This window comes from Canis lupus, chromosome 26 (assembly GCF_003254725.2).
Source record: "Canis lupus dingo isolate Sandy chromosome 26, ASM325472v2, whole genome shotgun sequence".
Lineage (NCBI taxonomy): Eukaryota > Metazoa > Chordata > Mammalia > Carnivora > Canidae > Canis > Canis lupus.
Genome location: NC_064268.1, coordinates 5,300,112 through 5,318,192, shown reverse-complemented (window position 1 = coordinate 5,318,192; position 18,081 = coordinate 5,300,112). Strand labels below are relative to the sequence as shown.

The window sequence follows — 18,081 nt, the reverse complement described above, 5'->3', positions numbered from 1 at the left end:
AGGTGAAATTCACATAACATAAAATTAACCGTTTCAAAGTAAACAATTTGGTGGCATTCAGTATATTCACAATACTGTGCAGCCACTACCTCCGTAGTTCTTCAAAAACCATTCTTTAGAAACCACTTAAGTGTATCATTTTGGTAAAAATCAAATGAAGAAGAAAGGAAGGAAAAAAGTAAAAGGAAGGAAGGAAAGGAGGGAGGTAGGGAAGGAAGGAGAAAAATAAAATTCAAACAGTGCAAACAGGAACAGAATGGAAGGCAAGAGTCTTCCCACCTATGCCAATACCCAGTGTCCGGAGTAGACTGTGATTGATGCGACCTAGGCCGAGTTGGGGAGGTGCTCTCTGCTTGCACTTCACACCAGCCTAATGCGACCACAGTGTGCATCACAGGAGTGCACGTGTGTTGCGCTCACCCGTACAGCCCGTGCATGGCAAGAGCCTCTTAACTGTTAGCTATTATGTGATGCCTCAGAATGAGAGGTTAATAACATACTCACAATATACACGTGTTTTGTGCATAAGAGGGAACACACCGAGCAGAGCACCCAGCCTGCCAGGAAAACCTGTTTTACTGTTAAAACGAATGTTCTAGCCTCCCCGTCGGGGAATCGAACCCCGGTCTCCCGCGTGACAGGCGGGGATACTCACCACTATACTAACGAGGATGAGCCCTCCTGCCTTTTCTCCGAGTTAATCCATATAGATAGAATGCCTGTCCGATTCTGCCCAGATTTCTAAGGGAGAAGCTTCGGCATCCCCGGCCAGTGGGCTGCCCCCTCAGAAGAGGCCTTCTGGGAGGTCTCCCAGAATCGATGAGACACTGAACAAGGAAAAAAATGTGCAAAAAGGACGGAGATGTGGATTCGGATATCCTGATTTCTAGGAAGCCCAACTCACAGTTAGGGGATGTAGCTCAGTGGTAGAGCGCATGCTTTGCATGTATGAGGCCCCGGGTTCAATCCCCGGCATCTCCACTTTTTTTTTTTTTCCGCTTATTTATTTTTTTGCTTCAAATTAGTCGCATTGAAGGAGGGTAGCGCAGGCAAGGGGTCCCAGGTGCCCCCCATTAGTGGGTCTGAGAAATACGCTTCCATGGACAGGGCAGCGCTAGGAAAGCTCCCTGACCTGGTCCCAAATGTGGAAATCTTCTCTCCCTTGGATATTTCCGTGGAGCAGTCAGAGGTGGGTTCAGGAATCCACATTATTTGAGCCATCAGGAACTGATTTTTTTAACATGCAGTGCAATATTGGTTTCAGGAGTAGAATTTAGTGATGCATCACTTACATACAACGTCCGGTGCTCATGCCCACCCCCATCTAGCCCATTCCCCACCTCCATCAACCCTCAGTTTCTTCTCTATCCTTAAGAGTCTCTTAGGATTTCATTCCGTCTTTCTCTCTCCCTTTCCTTCATATATGATCCTGTTTTCTTTCTTATATTCTACATGAGGGAGGTCATATGGTATTTGTCTTTCTCTGACTTATTTCATTTAGCACAATAGAGTCTTTAGCTCCACCCACATCATTGCAAATGGCAAGATTTCATTGTCTTTGATGGTTGAGTAGTATTCCATTATATATCTAGATCTATAGATACACACACACACACACACACACACACACACTCCACATCCATTCTTACCCCACATCCATTCTTCAGTCTGTAGACATCTGGGCCCTCTCCCTAGTTTGCCTATCGATAATGCTGCTATAAACACTGGGGTGCCTGTATCCTAGTGCAATTGCTGGATGTAGGGGTAGTTCTATTTTTAACTCTTTGAGGAAACTCCATATGGTTTTCCAGAGTGACTGCATCAGTTTGCATTCCCACCAGTAGTGCATGAGAAGTCCCTTTTCTTGGCATCCTTGCCAACACCCATTGTTGTTTTTTTCCCCCCCTTATCTGATGGAGACAGAGAGAGTACAAGCAGGAAGAACCCCGCCAAGCAGGGAGCCTGATGTGGATCATGATCTGAGCCGAAGGCAAATGCTTAACCAACTGAGCCACCCAGGCACCCCTCATACCTGTTGTTTCTTGTGTTAATTCTGACAAGTGTGAGGTGACATCTCAGTGTGGTTTTGGTTTGTTTCCTCAATGAGGAGTGAGGTCAGGCATCTTTTCATGTGTCTGTTGACCACCTGGGTGTCTTTTGGAAAAGTGTCTATTCAGGTCCTCTGCCCATTTCTTAACTGGATTAAGGCAGTGATTTCTGAGGAGGGTTTTGTAACTGGTCATGTATTCAGGGACTCTTGCATGCATTGAGCACCTACTGTGTGCCCAGGTACAGTGCTAATTAAGTATTCCAGTATTCCTGGATAAGCGAAGTTTGAGTTTTAGAGACTAGTGTTCAGCGATTAGGGTAAATTTTGCCAATGCAGTAACACTGATGGGATGGAGAATGAAGGGGGAGGGTGTGGGCACTGCTGTGAACAAGCTACCAGGGAGGCCTATCTGCAGAAGCAGCGACCGTGGCTGGTGCTAAGGCCTGAGTCTTGGGGGTGGGGCACCGTGTTGAAGGGACAGAAACCAAGCCCTGTGCATGGAATTTGGTGAATGAGGGTCCGAAGGGGCTTGAATTTTATCATCAAAGATTCCAGAAGGCCTGATGTGGAAGGACAGGATCAGACTTAAGTGCTAAAAGGCTCCCTCTGGCTGCCATGTGAAGAATACACCATAGGCCAGCAGGTGGACGCTGGGAGACTAGCCAGGATATCACCACCATGGCCAAATAGAAGCTGCTGGAGGTTGGCTGGGCAGAGGGTGGGAATCTGAGATCTGGGGTGTGTGTGGCAGTGGAGCTGGGGAGCATGAGGAGGCTCTGGACAAATTCTGGGGGTAGGACCCACAGACCTTGCAGATGGCTTGAATGTGGGGAAAGTAGGGGGAAACTTTCTGGTTTGGGGGTCCACTGGGGTCAGTGCCCAGGTTGTGGAGAAAGTGAGTAATTTTGGAATATTCAACATGTATATCTGTTGTTTTATTTATGCATTCATGTTACGGAATTTATGTGTTTACACTATAATATTAGCACAAATTGATGTAGAACAAATGCCTGGGTTAAGGAGAGGGAATCAACCGCTACACACATGCTGGAACACCTGGGTGAGCACCCACCCAGACTAGTGCATGTGGGCGATGTCCCCAAGACCACCCCCACAATCAGAGATCTGCTAGACTCGCACGCAGTTGTTCTCACAGCTCAGATTTATTACAGCAACGTGCATGGAAAGGGAGCACCACCCTTGCTGGGAAGGGGACACAAAGGAAGTAATGAGGTCACCCTCCTGCTCGCCACGGCTGTGCCCCCCAGCCCTGCTGCTCTACAGGGACTAATGTAGTCCCCAGAGTGGTATGTGAGATAAAACCATTCTCCACCAAATAATAAATAGTTATAAAATGTCCAGACGTCTTGTATCCAAGATGAATGAGGGTTTCCAGAGGCTTGACCTGCCTCCCAGGAGCAGTCCACACTCCAGGGTGACCATGCTGGAAACTGGCCACCACCAGCCCCCTTGGTCCCCAGACCAGTCCCTGGCCTCGCAGCCAAGCCTCAGGTCAGTGGTCAGAGGTTGGGGGGCCAGGCTTTCTCAACGTTGGCGTGCATGGCCTCTGGGAGCCACTGGCAATACTCAGCAAGCAGGTCTGCAGGGGGCAGGAGGGTGGGCAGTCAGAGTGGCTCTGTACCCTGCTGCCCGCTGCAGGGCAGATCCTCCCACCTACCCTGGGTTGCCCAGGTGGGTCCCATCTTGTCCATGTGCAGCCCCTTGGCCACAGGTCATCTGCCCTGGTCAAACTCACATTTGGGATTCTTTGTCCAAGCAGCCAGTAAGGCCTCTCGGCAGTTGGCTTGCTCAGCCACAAGGGCTTTCAGAAGACTCTCTGTCCTGGGCTGCAGCCTATAGGTGGGGATGCAGGTTGTAGGGCATCACTGTGCCCAGAAGCTGTGGTATGGGGTGGGTACCACTGCCAGGCCAGCCTTACCTAGGACAGTGAAGGGTCTCCCTCTTCATGCTACGGGTGTTGGCCAAGGAGAAGGATCTAGACTCTATCACCCCTCCAACCCCATCTCCTCTCACACTTGAATCTGATCCCACCCTGGCTTTCCTCATCATCACTGAGTACTCCCACCCAGACTGCTTCTGTACATGCTGCTCATCCTACCTAGAACCTTCCTCCACATTTCTGCTTACAACCTTCCCTCCTCCCCATCTGCTCAGACTCCTTTGACCAATCCTACTCCACCAGATGCCTCATCTCCACCATCCTGCTCTGTCCCTTTGTAGCCCAGTTCCCACATGCCATCTGTACTAGTTATGTTCTCTTTGCTGTCATCTTCAACAGGGACAGGGTTGTGTCTGTATCCTAGCATGAGAACATGCCTGGCACAGAGCGGGGGGCTCAAGACTGTCTGCTGGGTCAAGGACCTGACTGGCAGGGGGCACCTGGCGCCATGCGCCCACCGACTCCCAGGGAATGCTGGTACATGTGCATGCCTGCCTGCTCCCTATGTGTCAAGCCCCCTGCCCTGTCTAGGATGCCAGCCTTAGGAAGGGGACGTTGTCTTCTTGGAGCTGGGTTACGGGCAGAAAGAAAGCAAAAGGGGGGGGGGCAAAGATAAGCAGAAGGTTGTTGGGATGGGGGTGAGTCTATGCTCAGCCGGCAGGCAGCCCCCAGGGCTCAGGTGTGCAGGATGCCTCCTGCTGACACCTGGAGCTCATAATGGGCTGACCAGGGTCTTCCTAAAACCTCTGACAGTGACCTTATTTGGAAAGAAGGTCTTTGCAGATATGATTACTTAAGAGAAGTTCATATTGGATTGGGTGAGCCCTAAATCCAATGACTGGGAGTCCTTATAAGAAGAGAAAACACAGAGAGACACAAGAACTTGAACAAAAAGGCAGACATCAGAGGAACGTGACCACAAGCCACGGAATGCTTGGATGCACCAGGAACAGGAGAGGCAGGAAGGGCCCTCTCCTAGAACATTTAGAGGGAGCACAGCCCTGCTGATACCTCGACTTCCAACTTCTGGCCTCTGGGGCTGTGAGAAACACACTTCTGTTGTTTTAAGCTGTTTGGTTGGTGGTACTTTGCTACAGCCGCCCCAAGGCACTAACACTGCATTGGCTCCCTTCACCCCCACCCGCTACCCTGATGCTCCCAAGGAAGCCTATACCTGGCCCACGTCTTCAGCATCGTGCTAGGGCTGGAGAGTAAACAGCCCCGGTAGGAGGCCAGCTTCTGGAAAACCTGAGGAGAGACCATGGGACAGGGTGAGGGATTCTGGCTCACTTTCTGCCCATGGTACCAGGCAAGGGGGTGAGGGAGCTCCTGGGCTGCCTACCTGCCCTTCCAGCAGAAACCGGGCAAAGTGCTTGTAACAGTCAATACCCTCTGGAAAATCCACCTGGACTGCAGGGAGCGGCCAGCCAACACGATCTGGAGGGACAGAGTCCATGAGCAAGGGGCTGGGGTGGGGGGGGTTCCCCAGATCCCCAGTCCTATTCCTGAGCCCCAGGTCCCACCCACCAAAGAGACAGAAGGCCTGAGGATGACATGCATTTCCAGGGCACATGGTGCGGAACCCAAGGCTGGCAGGAAGTCACCCTGACTCACAGAACACACTGGCCCGGTGACACAGCACCCGCCCCTTCTCTGGGCAGTAGACAGGGGGTGGCTCCTCCAGGGGCTTGTCAAACTGGCAGTAGGAAGGCAGCAGGACTGGGATCCACTGGACCTCCACGGCCGAAACGCCTGGGGGCCAGGAAGAGAAGGCCAGGGGTCACAGTGGGCACTGTGGCAGGGAAGAGGCCCAAGGTTCTTCCCCCGCAGGGTCCCAGTGACATAGCTGCAGTGGGTCAGGCAGGGGGCCAGCCGCCAGCCTGGCTACCTTTCATGTACATCTTGGTGGTCTCCATGATCTCCTGGTAGACCACAAACTCTGGGAGCTCTTTGAAAAGGACAGAACTGGGGTGGATGAAGACTGGGTCATCAAGAAGAGGGGTCTGCAGAGAGAAGAAGGGCAAGTATGAGTCCAGGAGATGCACAGACGCCAGGTGAGACTCACCCACAGGAATTCGATTAGGCACTCAGCTGGAGGGCAGGAGACCATTTGGTCTCTGACGGCGTGGCCGTGTATGCATGTGTGCATATGTGTGCATGCATGTGTATGCGTGTGTGCATGCATGCACATGGATACACATGGGGCGGCCCTGTATGAGCAGTACCACCCACTGCTCTGCAGAGCCAAGCTGCCAAGTGGATGAAGCAGAACAACGGGATGGCACGTGAGAGAAACACAAACCACTATTGTGAAATGTCCCAAGCAGACAAATCCACACATGTCTGTGTGGATTCACAGGGTGGGGAGATGAGCAGAAAATGGGGAGCCACTGCTAGGGGGCATGGATGTTTTTTGGGGGAGAATGAAGATGCTCTGAAGCCTACTGTGGGGATGGTCACATGGCTCCATAGAGATGGAAAACCACTGATTGGACACCTTAAAAAGGTGAATTTACAGTATCCGATTTCTCGTTCAATGTAGTTACAAAAATAAAGTTGGGGGCAAAGCTAAGGAATATTCACAAAGGAATATGTGAACCCATCATACACCCCACCCTGCTCCCTGACGTGGCCTTTCCTGTGGGTGAGGAGGATGTGGCTCCCGGCAGCCCCTCGCCAGTGATGTGGAGTGCCTAGGTGGGCAGGCCCTGAGACAGCTGGGGAGGGCAGGGTGGTGGGGAGGCTGGTATGGCCACCTGCCCACACACCCGCGCGTCCCTGGGGCCAACCTTGTAGGCATTCTTCCACTTGTCGTCCAACAGGTCCTCACTCTGGACCCTGCGGGCCAGGTGGTCACCCAGGCCGGCCGCCACAATCTGCCGCAGGTAGGTCACCTGGCTCTCGGAAGGCGGCTGCATCTTGGGGTCCATGAAGAGCCCAGCCTCAGGGCACACGGTATTGACTGTGGGGAGAGCCAAGTGTGACAACAGCAGTGGTAGGGACAGTGAGGCCTGGGGCTGCCCCTGCCCTGACCTTCTGGAAGGGCTCGCACCACTGAATGTGGAGCTCCGGGCTTACTCTGCCTCTTCTCCACCAAGGCCACCAGAACCCTCTGCAGGGCACAGCTAGCTGCATGCCCCAAACCTTCGTCCTTCTCTTCCTTAGAACAAAGCCCCAGTTCAGTTCCTTAGTGGGCAGCAGAGCGAGCTGCTAGGAAAGAGCCTGCTGGGCCCACACAAGACCTCCTCGCTGGCCCCAGTGCAGGACCTTGCATGCTTGGAAGGGACCCGATGAGTGGGTCATCCCCCAGTGTGGACAGCAGAGCGACGCCATCTACGCGGCTGGCGGGAGTCACCTGTGCCACGGAACCAGGCGTGAGCTCAGGCCAGGCCTCCCCACTCTGCATGGGACGAGGACGAGGGCCTGAAGCTGTGCAGATTCCTTGGAGGACAAGAAAGGAGAAGGGGGCTCTGGGTCCTGCAGCTTGGAGGGGGGTGTGGCAGGGAGGAGGAGGATCAGAATCTGGAAGCAGGGCTGGCAGGGGGCGGATGGTTTCTGTTCTGAAGTTTGCTCCCTAAACCTCCTCTGTGTTTTCTACAAACCTTCAGCAAAACATATGTTTAACATAAAGAGAAAAAAAAACTAAGACATAGTAAGAAAGTAGCCTCCAGTGCCTGCCAGAGCCCCTGCCCCCTGCCCTCCCCACCCAGGCCTGGTCTCCAGCAGCCCAGCTCAGGGGCAGAAAGTAGGGGACTGAACTATCAGCTGCTCCCTTACTCCCAAAAGGGGCCCTCCACTTGGCCGAGGTGCAAGGGAGAGGGGAACCCCAGGATGAGACTATGGAGGGCTGCGGGGAAGCAGATGTGGCAAAGAGCAGGTACAGGCCGATCCTGGGGACAGAGAGTGATGAAGAGGGGATCCTTCATTACCAAGGAAAAGATGAGACCGAGGAATAGCCTGATGAGAGACAGGGGGCATGTTACCCCCTCTGTTGCTGGGTATGGCCAAGAGGCACTCAGTACTGGTTTTGGGGTACAAGTAATTCTCAGTGAGTAGGTGAATTTGCAAATGGAATCCATGGGTAACAGGGATTAATGGAATGTGGTTAACATCGCTCAAATCAACCTGAATCACTGAAACGGTCAAGTTCTCCGCCGGGTGTTGCCTGAGAGGGCCTGGGGAGCCCCCAGAGGCTGGCATCAGGGGGTGGGGGGGTGGATGGTACCTGCAGTGGTCAGCTGGCCCCGCAGGCGCCGGATCTCCATCATGGCCTTGTACCGAAGCCCGTTGGCCTCACAGAACTGGGGTGAGCGGCCAGAGTACTCACAGGCTCCCACGGCACCTGTAGATGAGGGGTGCACTCACTTGCCGCCCTGTCCCAGCCTGCCTGACCGCCACCCCTCCATGCCACACCTGACACACACCCAGCAGCACCATGATGTCTCCGAGTTTGAGAGAGGCACCTTGCCCTGCCCAGATCCTCTTCATCTGGGCCACCCGGGCCCGCTTGTCCTTTAGCTGGCCCAGCTCCTCATCACTGGCGGCAGGTCTGCAAACACACACACACACACACACCCTGAGCTGCTGCCTGGCTGCCCTCCGGGTGGTGGGGGCAGGGAACACATTAGTTAATCAGGGCAAGCTCAGAGGCTTAGAGGCAGAGAAAATGCCTGGGGGAGCCACTGACTAACACGATTAAGGTCTTAGGCCCATAATTTACCACCAACAGCCTATGAGATTAAAACAGTGCATGCCTAACCCGACCACTGACCGCCTTTCCACATATAAAGACTGATGTTAAGAATCCAATAAACAAGTAACATCTTACACATCTATACTTAAAAGTGACAACAAGAAACCTTTACATCCACCGAGTGTGGCCTGAATTATCTCATTACTATCATGGTTCCCCAAACCTCAAAGAGCCGACATCTAGGTTAATGTATGCGTCAGGCATGATTTGGAGCCCTTTGCTTGTGTTAATGACTTTCACCCTGACAACTCAGTTATTATTAATTAATATCTCACCCTCATTTTCCGGATGTGAAAGATAAGGAACAGGAGATAAAGTCACCTCCCTGAAGCCACAGTTTGGAAGTGGCAGGAGGAGGATCTGAACCCAGGCACTGTGGCCCAGAACCTGGGTTCTTAGCCAGTGTACAATCAGTACTGCTCCAGAAGTGAAGACAGAGCTCTTCAGGGATCAGAATGCTGCTGGGCTCAGGAAGGACCAGCACGTGCACGAAGTCACTCAACACACCAGCGACCCCACCCCGGAGGTCGGGCTCCCAGTCATCGCTCAGCACAGGGGCCCCTTGTGGCCTGTGCCGAGCCCCCCAGTGCCCACCTGTCCAGCTCCTCGAACAGCTCCCGGACTGTCATGGCAGCCACAATGGTGATGGCGTAGGGCAGGCAGCCGTGTTGCCTGCTCAGTGCCAGCATCTTGGCGTAGCGGGGCGCCACAGGGAACGTGGCCATGGTCCTGCCCAGTGCAGTGATGGGGCAGCCCAGCCAGGACCTCTGCAGCTGCTTCACGCTGGAGGAAGAGGTGTGCGGTGGGGGCGTCACGGCTATGCGGCCCTGGTGCTCAGGTCAGCTCAGGAGTGGGAGGGCAGAGCACGGGCTGCGAACTGGGCTGTCTGCTACCCCGACCCCCGCCCTACTCACCTTTCTGTTTTCTGGGGCGCCTGCAGGGCACCCAGCGCAATCAACAGCTCCTCAGCGGCGATGAGGGCCTCCACAGACGGAGGGGTTGGAAAAGGAAAGTTGATGACCTGGGCAGGGGGAGACGTGGCAGGAGGCAGCCATGAATGCAGAGAAGCAAGTATGGGGACCCCTAAGGGTCATCCAGGCCAGGCCTGGTGGGAGGACGGCGCTCCTGCACCTGTCCTAAGACCACTCACACAATTGGACACTCAGAAAGGAGCCCTGGGCACTTTCCTGGTCTGTAAGCCAGGGGAACCCCAAAAGTCCCATTCCTTCATTTATGCACACAATCCACACACTCAAAAGCATGTACTGAGCACCTAATGTGTGCCGGGGGCTGTTCCTGGGCAACAGAGATCAAGAAAGCCCAAGATGAGGGCTCTGCCTCTCCTGAGCATGCATGTAACAGGAAGATCCCCCACTCCCAGGGAGTTAGCATGGAGCAAACAGGAGGAAATGTGCCCGCACAACAACACGGTGAGGAGACAGAGGGACTGGGCTCAGGAATGGTGGCACCTGAGTGACTGACTCACAAAAAGTGTCTGGTAAGTGTGTATACACCGACGTTCACAGTGGCTCTGCCCCTAACGGCCGGAGGTGGAGACAACACAGGTGGCTACCGACAGAGGAATGGCCAGACAGAATGTGGCCCGGCCCCAAGATGGAGCATTACTTGGCCAGAAAAACGAAGGAAGTACTGAAACATGCCACGAGGGATGTGAGCCTTGAAGGCATTTATAGAATAATTCCATTTCTAAGAATGTCGAAAATAGATAAAGCCACAGAGACTTTAGGGTCGGGGAGGAAGGAATGGGAATGACGAGTGATGGGCCCAGGGACTCTCTCTGCTGGTACTCCCCTCCCCATGGAGAAGAAAGCAGGTGACCCCTGGACAGGGGCAAAGTGAGGACACTCTCGTGCCAGGCAGATGACTGTGGCAAAAGAACATTCTGTGAGCCCCAGGAAAACGGCAGCCCTCTGTGCAGTGGGCAGGCCCTCTGGCTGTTCAAGGGGTATAGCCCTGGCAAGTGGGAGGCCCCAGGGCCCAGGGCCAGCACAGCAAGGCTCAGCCCTGGGCTCCCTGCATTTGGAAGCCAGCCCACATGGGGCTGTAGCTGCCGCAACAGAATGGGACACAGAGCAATGGGAGCTCAGGGGGTGCGGGCAGGGCTGGGGCCAGGGTGATGGGGGCTCAGTGGGGTATAGGCAGGGCTGGGGCCACCGCTGACCTTTTCAATGTTGAGTGCTTTCATTTGAAGGATCAAGTCTTCGACTGGCCGCCTGGTGATTTCAGGAGGAGGAAACTGCTCAAAGTCACTGAAAACCGCAGATGAATAGAGCCTGGGCCCAGAGAGGCACCAAAGATAACAGAATTATTTTATAAACAAATAAAAGAGGAACTCAGCCAAGCTACCTGGCACTGGATGTTCACTCAGCCACAGACCCTCCTCCTGCCTTGTTTCCCTCTCTCAAGGACCAGGCTAAGCAGTTGCCCCCTCAGGGCAGGGCAGAGGTCTCAGATGCCATGTGGGGGATGGAGAGCAGCACCTGGCACTCCATCGCCAGCAAACTGCAACCACTGTCACTTCTCACTAGTTTTCTTTGCACGATTTCTCACTCTCCTTTTTTCGTAATTTAAAACAATTATCGGGCAGCCCCGGTGGTGCACCGGTTTAGCACCGCCTGCAGCCCAGGGCGTGATCCTGGAGACCCGGGATCGAGTCCCATGTCGGGCTCTCTGTATGGAGCCTGCTTCTCCCTCTGCCTGTGTCTCTGCCTCTCTCTCTGCATCTCTGTGAATAAATAAATAAAATCTAAAAAAAAAAAAAAAAAAAAAAACAATTATCAACAAAACCAGCAATAAACCTATCAAAAATGAGTATAAGGATACAGATTGGGAGAAATTATTTGCCAATGGCACCTCTGATATGGATCTAATATCCAGATTAGGAAAGAACTCTTTCAACTCAACAATAAAAAAGAAATAACCCTGTTAAAAAATAAGCAAGAGATCTGAAAAAGCATTTCTCCAAAGAACACAGATGAGTGACCAACAAACACAGGAGAAAATGCTCAGGGTCATTAGCCATCAGGGAAATGCAAACCAGAAGCCCAGCGAGCCACCACAGCACACTTCCAGTTAAAAAAATAATAAATAAAAAAGGAAAAGTTAACAGGTACCGTGAAGAATGCAGGAAATTGGAACCTCCTGTGGCTCAGAGTGCCACACAGCAGAGTCATTGCAGTAAACAGTGGCCATGTGACCCAGCAGCCCCTCCCCGGGGACAGACCTGGGAGGTGGAGACACATGTCCAAGAGTGGGGACAGGAAGCAGGGATGTGGGTCTCTTTCGGGGTGACGAGAATGTTGGCAACAGGCTGTGGCAATGCTGTTCTGAGGACACTGAAGACCACAGAACTGCAGGCTTCAAAATGGTGACATTTTTTGTAGATTAATTTCACCTCCATGAAGCCGTCACAAAATAAAATGGAAACAAAGCTGCTGAAGTAAGTGTCTACTTTGGGGTCAGAATAAAGAACAGGAGTGTCTGAGAGCCAACGAAGCCCTGCAGAGTACCCCAAGGACCGTCTCCAGCCAACAGCACTCCCTGCAGACAGAGGAGGGGACCCCCTTTCCTTGCTCCTTGCTGGAAAGCTGCACAGTGACCCCAACATCACTGGAGAGGCCCAAGGAACTCCACCTGTAGCAGTGGCCTGGCTCTGTCCGGCCTGCTCGGCCCGCCCGCTGATCAGCTGAGGCCTGTGACACCCAGGTGACTCGGAAGGAGGAGACGCCAGTGACACGATCATAGTGCCGCTTCTTGACCTTCCCACAGTCCACCACGTATTTGATGCCCGGGATGGTGAGGGACGTCTCGGCCACATTGGTGGCTACAACACACAGCCGTGTACCCTCTGGGGGAGGTTGGAAGACCTGGGATTGTTGGGGAGGAAAGTAGCCAAGAAGCACCAGAATCAGGAATTTGTGGGACAGACATGGCATAGGGGTGGGGGGTGGGGGGCAAAGCCAGGAATTTTCTCATGATCCTAGAGAAGTCAGTTAGGCTGGGGGGTGGGGGGGCCAGAAGGGGCAAAGGTGACAAGCCCTCCCCTTGCCTCGGGCCACAACAACCTGCATAAATGCAAGGAAGTGTTCCTCTCCAGAGATCCCAATACCCTCTCAAAACTGGGGGTGCTGATCAAACTGCTGATGACAAGGACAACCCCAGACTTGCCCTGCCTTTATCCTGCCGCTCTTAGGAGGTGCCCGCACGAGGCAAGTTGGCCCCCGCCAGCCAAACATCCACCAAGCACCCACCCCAGACTCCACCCTGGTACCTGCGCTTGCTTCTCTGGGGCCAGCAAAGAGTAGAGCGGGAGCACATGGAGGGGGAGTGAGGCATCAGGCTTCTCACCTGCAGGGAAAGCAGAAGCCTGCTGGCATTCCCAAACAACCACGGCGGGAGCCCCCCTCAGGCTGTCCAGCACCCCCTAACCTGTCCTGCCTGCTGCCAGGGGCCTCTGCCCTTGGGACCAGTACAGTGGGTGCGCACCATCTGGGTCAGAGTCTGAGAGGCTCCTGAAGGCTCTTCCCGCCCCACTATCCTGACCCAGGTGGGAAATGCCTGCCACGCTATACAATCTCCTATGCAATCTCCTTCTCAGAGGTCTGGCTGCGAGTCCTACTGCCTGCTGGATGCCTTTGGGGTGACCCATGAGGGCCTGGACCATCTCTGAACAGGGGGCCCTAGAACTGGGCAACCCTCCCAGCCAGCCCTGAGGCCTGCATTTACCCAGCAAAGCTGAGTGCTCCCATTACAATTAACACTACCAAATATCTGAGGGTCTACTCTGCCAGGCAGTTGCTCAGCAAACAGCAGGCACAAAGTGGCCAGGAAGCCTGGCTCCCTTGAGGCTCAGGACAAAGAAGTCTGGGCCTAACAACAGGGGCTGGCACATAGCAGGCACTCAACAGACACCTGTCGAATGAATGACTGAAGGAGCATGACAGGGGTCCCTGCCCATGCCACACCTCCATCTGTTCCGTCGTCCCCCAAGTCTAGGTCAAGGTCGGAGCCCAGAGCCGCCTCTTCTTCCTCATCCATCTCTGCCTCCCTATCCTCGTCGCCTTCGCCTGCTGGCAACACCGAGTAGCTGTCCAAACTGATCTGGGGCAACATCTATGGCAAACAAGACACGAGAACCATGGATGTGGGCCACAAAGCAGGAAAGACAATTGCGTTCAAGCATGAGACCCTGCTCCCCCTCCTCCCGCAAGCCACATGGCCTTGGGCAGCTCTGGCAACTGTCTTTGTCATAGGGACAACCATAGGACTCATCTCACGTGGCCACAGGGCTGCTGTGAGGACCCAGTCAACACTTGGGAGGCATTTAGAGCATCACCTGGCAGGTCCTCAACACAGCGGGTGCAGGGGGAGGGTGTTAGTGACCTCCAAGTAAGGATGCATTACCCACAGATCTACGACATTATGGGGATGCCTGGGGGAGAATGCTCCCCTCTTCGGTTGTCCAGCCAACACCAGGGACCCCGTGCTCTGGTTCTCCCTGCCCTCCCAGAGATCCTCATAGGCCCAGCTCAGGTGTTGAAGGCCGGCCTTCCAGAAGCTTCTTCTTGGCCCATAGGCCCTCCTGCAGCTTCTGGAGAAGCACTATCCAAGGGAACTTCCTTCCATGGTAGGAATGTTCAGGGCCATGCTGCCCAATACAGTCATGAGTAGCCCCAGCTACTGAGCACCTGAAATGTGTCTGATACAACCAAGGAACTGAATTTTAGTTTGTTTAAACTGAATTTGCATCTACACAGCTACATGGGGCTGTTGGCCACCATAGACACAAGGGTGTAAGAGCCCCGAGCTGCCCCCTACCCCACAAGCCTCTACACACCGCTGCCTGGGCCTTCTTCACCCTTGTCCTGGATTTCTTAAACTTGCGCATCTCCTCTACTGAATCTTCTTGATCTTCTTTTTCTGCAAGAGAAGCAGAGTCAGAAGGAAGACCTCTTGAGACCAGGCTCAGGCTATGAGGACTCTGTTCTTCACTGTCCACAGTAAGGCTGCTGTAGTGCTGGCCATTCCTTGGGGGGAACTGCAGGGCAGGGAAGGGCGCCAGGCTCTCACGTGCGGGGGCTCTGGGGCCAAGGCTGACCACCCGCCACCTCCCAGGGCCAGGTGCTGCCAGGTTACCTGGGGGCCTGCGTCTGGTGTGCGGGAAGGCTCTCCTCAGCCTGCGGCACAGTGCGTGCACCTCTGCCTGCCCCGTCAGGAACACCAGGATGCCACCTGCAGAAGAACGAGACCCCTCACTATCCCTTCATTCATGGGGAAAACATCGACTTAACAACAAGCATCTGTGAAAAGCCAGGAGTGAGGGGCAGGGCCGGGGACAGCAGGACTGAGAAACCTGGATGAGCAGTGGGCAGCTTCCACCCAGACTGAGGACGTGTGACGGGGAACTGGACAGACCTCCTGCGTGACCTGGCTGCACGACTCCTGGGAAAGGGGGACACAACCCAAAACCTGAACACAGACCTCATGGCAGCTCTATTCACAACAGCCAAGGGGTGGAAGCAACCCAAGCACCCATCAACTGGTGGATGAACAGGCGGTAGTCTCTCCACACAGCAGAATAGGATGCAGCCATTACCAGGGGCGAAGAACTGGACACCAGGCACAATGTGGCTGTGCCTTGAAAGCGAGGTGTCACGTGAAAGAAGCCAGGCAGAAAGCCCACATGGTACGGGAATCCTTCTGTATGAAACGTCTGGGATAAACAAACGTGTAGAGACAGAAAGTCGAACGGTAGGGCCCAAGGGAGAGTCAGCGTTTAACAGGGACAGACTTCGTGGTGACAAAAATGCTCTGCAGAGGGATGTTGAGGACAGGTCACAGCATGGGTGCGCCCCAGGGGTACTGTGGGTCTTCTTCTGGACCATCCCAATGCAGCGAGCGTCACGATAAAGTGAGTTACACGAAAGCCTGCTGAAAGTTACATTTACGCTGAGCTGTAATCTATTGTGTGCAACAGCATGGTGTCTAAAAAGCAACTCCTATATCTGAGCTTTCAGCAGGTTGTAATTACTGATTACAGATCACCAAAACATCAATGAAAAAGTTTAAAATACTGTGAGAATTACCGGGACGTGACAGACACATGAAGTGAGTTAGTGCTGCTGGAAAAACGGCACTGACAGACTTGTTTGGCGCAGAGAGATGCCCACAAACCTTCAATTTGTAAAATGAATGCAGTATGCACGAAGGACAATAAAGCCAAGCACAGCAAACGAGGCATGCCTATACCATGAATGTACGAAGGCCACTGAACTACATGCTTACAAACGGTTAGAGTGGTGAAGCTTGTGTTATGGACATCCCACCATCAGGGAAGAGCCAGAGGAAGGAGGGGAAAGAGGTCCAGCCTTTCTTGTCCCCAGGGCCTCACCTGCTGGCAACATGCGGTGGATCTTGCAGACCTTCCGGAAGCACTCGCCACTGTAGTCTTCTAGTGGGGTCCGCTTGTTGAAGTGCACTGTCACTGGGAACTGCCTGGACTCCACCTGAGACACATGCCCAAGAAGGCACCGAGCTGAGCCTCCCCCTGCCCTGGCCTTTTGTACCTCTGAGCTCTTAACTCAGTGCGAGCAGCTCCCTAACGCCTCCCCCCGCCACTCACTCTCAGGTGGGCACACCCCCAGCCCCCAGCCTCCATCAGCAGGCAGGGCCTCCCCAGAGCTCGGCTTCCTCACAACTAGGAGTCCCACTGTCTATCCTATTAGGCCCTGCCTCCCCTGGCCAGCCCAAGGCACTACCTTGATGACTGGGGGCGGCTGGGGGAAGAGCCGCTGGTTTTGCGTGAAGTCCTCCACCCGCAGCGTGGCCGACATGATGAGCAGCTTCAGCGGCAGGTGCCTCTGTGGGATGACAGACCCGGTGACAGAGGGAAGGGCAGTAGCTTCCAAGGTTAGACCCACGATTTCAATGGGTGGAGTGATAAAGGGCTTGTTCATATGGAGAGCCACAGTCGAGCACTGGCCCAGGGGATCCTGTTCTCGGAGATCATCCCACAGCAGCAGGTGGGTGCGGGCAGAGGGAGTCCAAGCTTTTGATGGGGGGATAGGAGCCCTGGCTGTGGCTCGCATGGGGTTCCCTGGCTGCTCTCTACAACTTGCCCTACCTTTGCCCGGAGAGACACGATGCGGGACAGGAGGCCAATGAGGATATCCGTGTACACGCTCCTCTCGTGGGCTTCGTCGATGAGCACCACCTTGTATCTAAGCAGCAGGAAATCCTGGGGAGGGGGTAGTGTGGTGAGGTCTGCTGGCCCAGGCCCAAGCCACTCCAAGGTCACCCGCACCCCAAAACTCCCCCTCCAGGAGCCCCTTTCATAGCTGGCATGGATCCTGGAGCACTTGGTCAGGGGGAACCCTGGTCTGTGACCTCAGGCAAGTTACTCATCTCTTCCGGGCCGGTTCTCCACCTGTTAGATGGGGCAATGGGACCCACCTGACAGGATCACAGTCAGATTTCCATGACAATTACAATCTGTAAAGTGCATAGCAGAGGGCCTGGGGCTAGGGCCTTGCAGAGAAATTGCTGGAAGAAGGGCAGCTACCATGTATTAGAGCCAAGCTACCAAATCCAGACACCTGTAGGGCAGGGAGGGTAGGCAGGAAACAGAAATGAGGTGGTGGCAGGTGGGACCGAGGGCAATCAGACAGTGTACATCATACAGAAAGGAGCCATACTCAGCCATGTTGGGTGGTCCCGGGTGTCCCTGGCTGGTGTCATGGTAGAGGAGATAGGCATCACATCTGCCCTCCCCAGAGGTCCCTGCCCAGGTGGATGTCACACAGCCAGCAAGGAGTGGTATGCATGTGACTAATGCACAAAGTCTGTGAACCAAACCATAATAACGAGTTCACATTTAAAGAGCACCTGCTAGGTGCCAGGCTAAGGTGCCTTCATGCATCATGAAATTTTTGCTTCAAAACAAATATATGAGAAAAGTACAGGCATGCAGACCAAGAAGCTAAGGCTCAGAGAAGTGAAGTAACTTGCCCAAGGTCACATAGTAGCACCGTGTGTCAGCGGCTGGCAAGCCAACTGCTCACCTCCAGGTGCCATGTGAACTCCCCACCCCATGCTCATCAGCCTTGCTTTGTGACAGAAGATGAGGGACCAACCTTCTGGATTTCTTTCAGCAATACACCATCCGTCATGAACTTGATTCTGGTCTCTTCAGTCACGTTTCCTTCGTATCGGATCTGATAGGAGACGACCCTGCGGAGATAGGCTCCAGCTCAGGCAGGCAAGGACCTGACCTGCTGCAGCCACGAGGCCACACCAAGG

General features: G+C 54.0%; 1 protein-coding gene and 2 non-coding genes across 4 annotated transcripts in view; 1 reads left to right on the top strand and 2 right to left on the bottom strand.

Moving 5' to 3' along the window:
• Window positions 1-600: 600 nt before the first annotated feature.
• Window positions 601-672, bottom strand: TRNAD-GUC (transfer RNA aspartic acid (anticodon GUC)). The gene has a single exon. It is a non-coding gene; the product is annotated as a tRNA-Asp (tRNA).
• A 237-nt stretch (window positions 673-909) lies between these two features.
• TRNAA-UGC (transfer RNA alanine (anticodon UGC)) lies at window positions 910-981 on the top strand. The gene has a single exon. It is a non-coding gene; the product is annotated as a tRNA-Ala (tRNA).
• A 2,213-nt stretch (window positions 982-3,194) lies between these two features.
• Window positions 3,195-18,081, bottom strand: part of DHX37 (DEAH-box helicase 37) — a 29,713-nt gene continuing 14,826 nt past the window's right edge. For both annotated transcript variants that reach the window (XM_025473602.3, XM_049101778.1), the window contains 21 exons: window positions 17,916-18,012; window positions 16,907-17,020; window positions 16,542-16,643; window positions 16,175-16,289; window positions 14,920-15,015; window positions 14,621-14,703; window positions 13,749-13,896; window positions 13,055-13,131; window positions 12,418-12,650; window positions 10,946-11,057; window positions 9,678-9,784; window positions 9,358-9,546; window positions 8,435-8,559; window positions 8,236-8,352; window positions 6,800-6,972; window positions 5,899-6,013; window positions 5,625-5,762; window positions 5,353-5,447; window positions 5,185-5,258; window positions 3,807-3,904; window positions 3,195-3,650 (listed from right to left, as the gene is read on the bottom strand). In XM_025473602.3, the coding sequence (XP_025329387.3) occupies window positions 3,571-3,650; window positions 3,807-3,904; window positions 5,185-5,258; window positions 5,353-5,447; window positions 5,625-5,762; window positions 5,899-6,013; window positions 6,800-6,972; window positions 8,236-8,352; window positions 8,435-8,559; window positions 9,358-9,546; window positions 9,678-9,784; window positions 10,946-11,057; window positions 12,418-12,650; window positions 13,055-13,131; window positions 13,749-13,896; window positions 14,621-14,703; window positions 14,920-15,015; window positions 16,175-16,289; window positions 16,542-16,643; window positions 16,907-17,020; window positions 17,916-18,012 (2,488 nt within the window). In that variant the 3' untranslated portion in view covers window positions 3,195-3,570. The remainder of the gene's footprint in view (window positions 3,651-3,806; window positions 3,905-5,184; window positions 5,259-5,352; window positions 5,448-5,624; window positions 5,763-5,898; window positions 6,014-6,799; window positions 6,973-8,235; window positions 8,353-8,434; window positions 8,560-9,357; window positions 9,547-9,677; window positions 9,785-10,945; window positions 11,058-12,417; window positions 12,651-13,054; window positions 13,132-13,748; window positions 13,897-14,620; window positions 14,704-14,919; window positions 15,016-16,174; window positions 16,290-16,541; window positions 16,644-16,906; window positions 17,021-17,915; window positions 18,013-18,081) is intronic.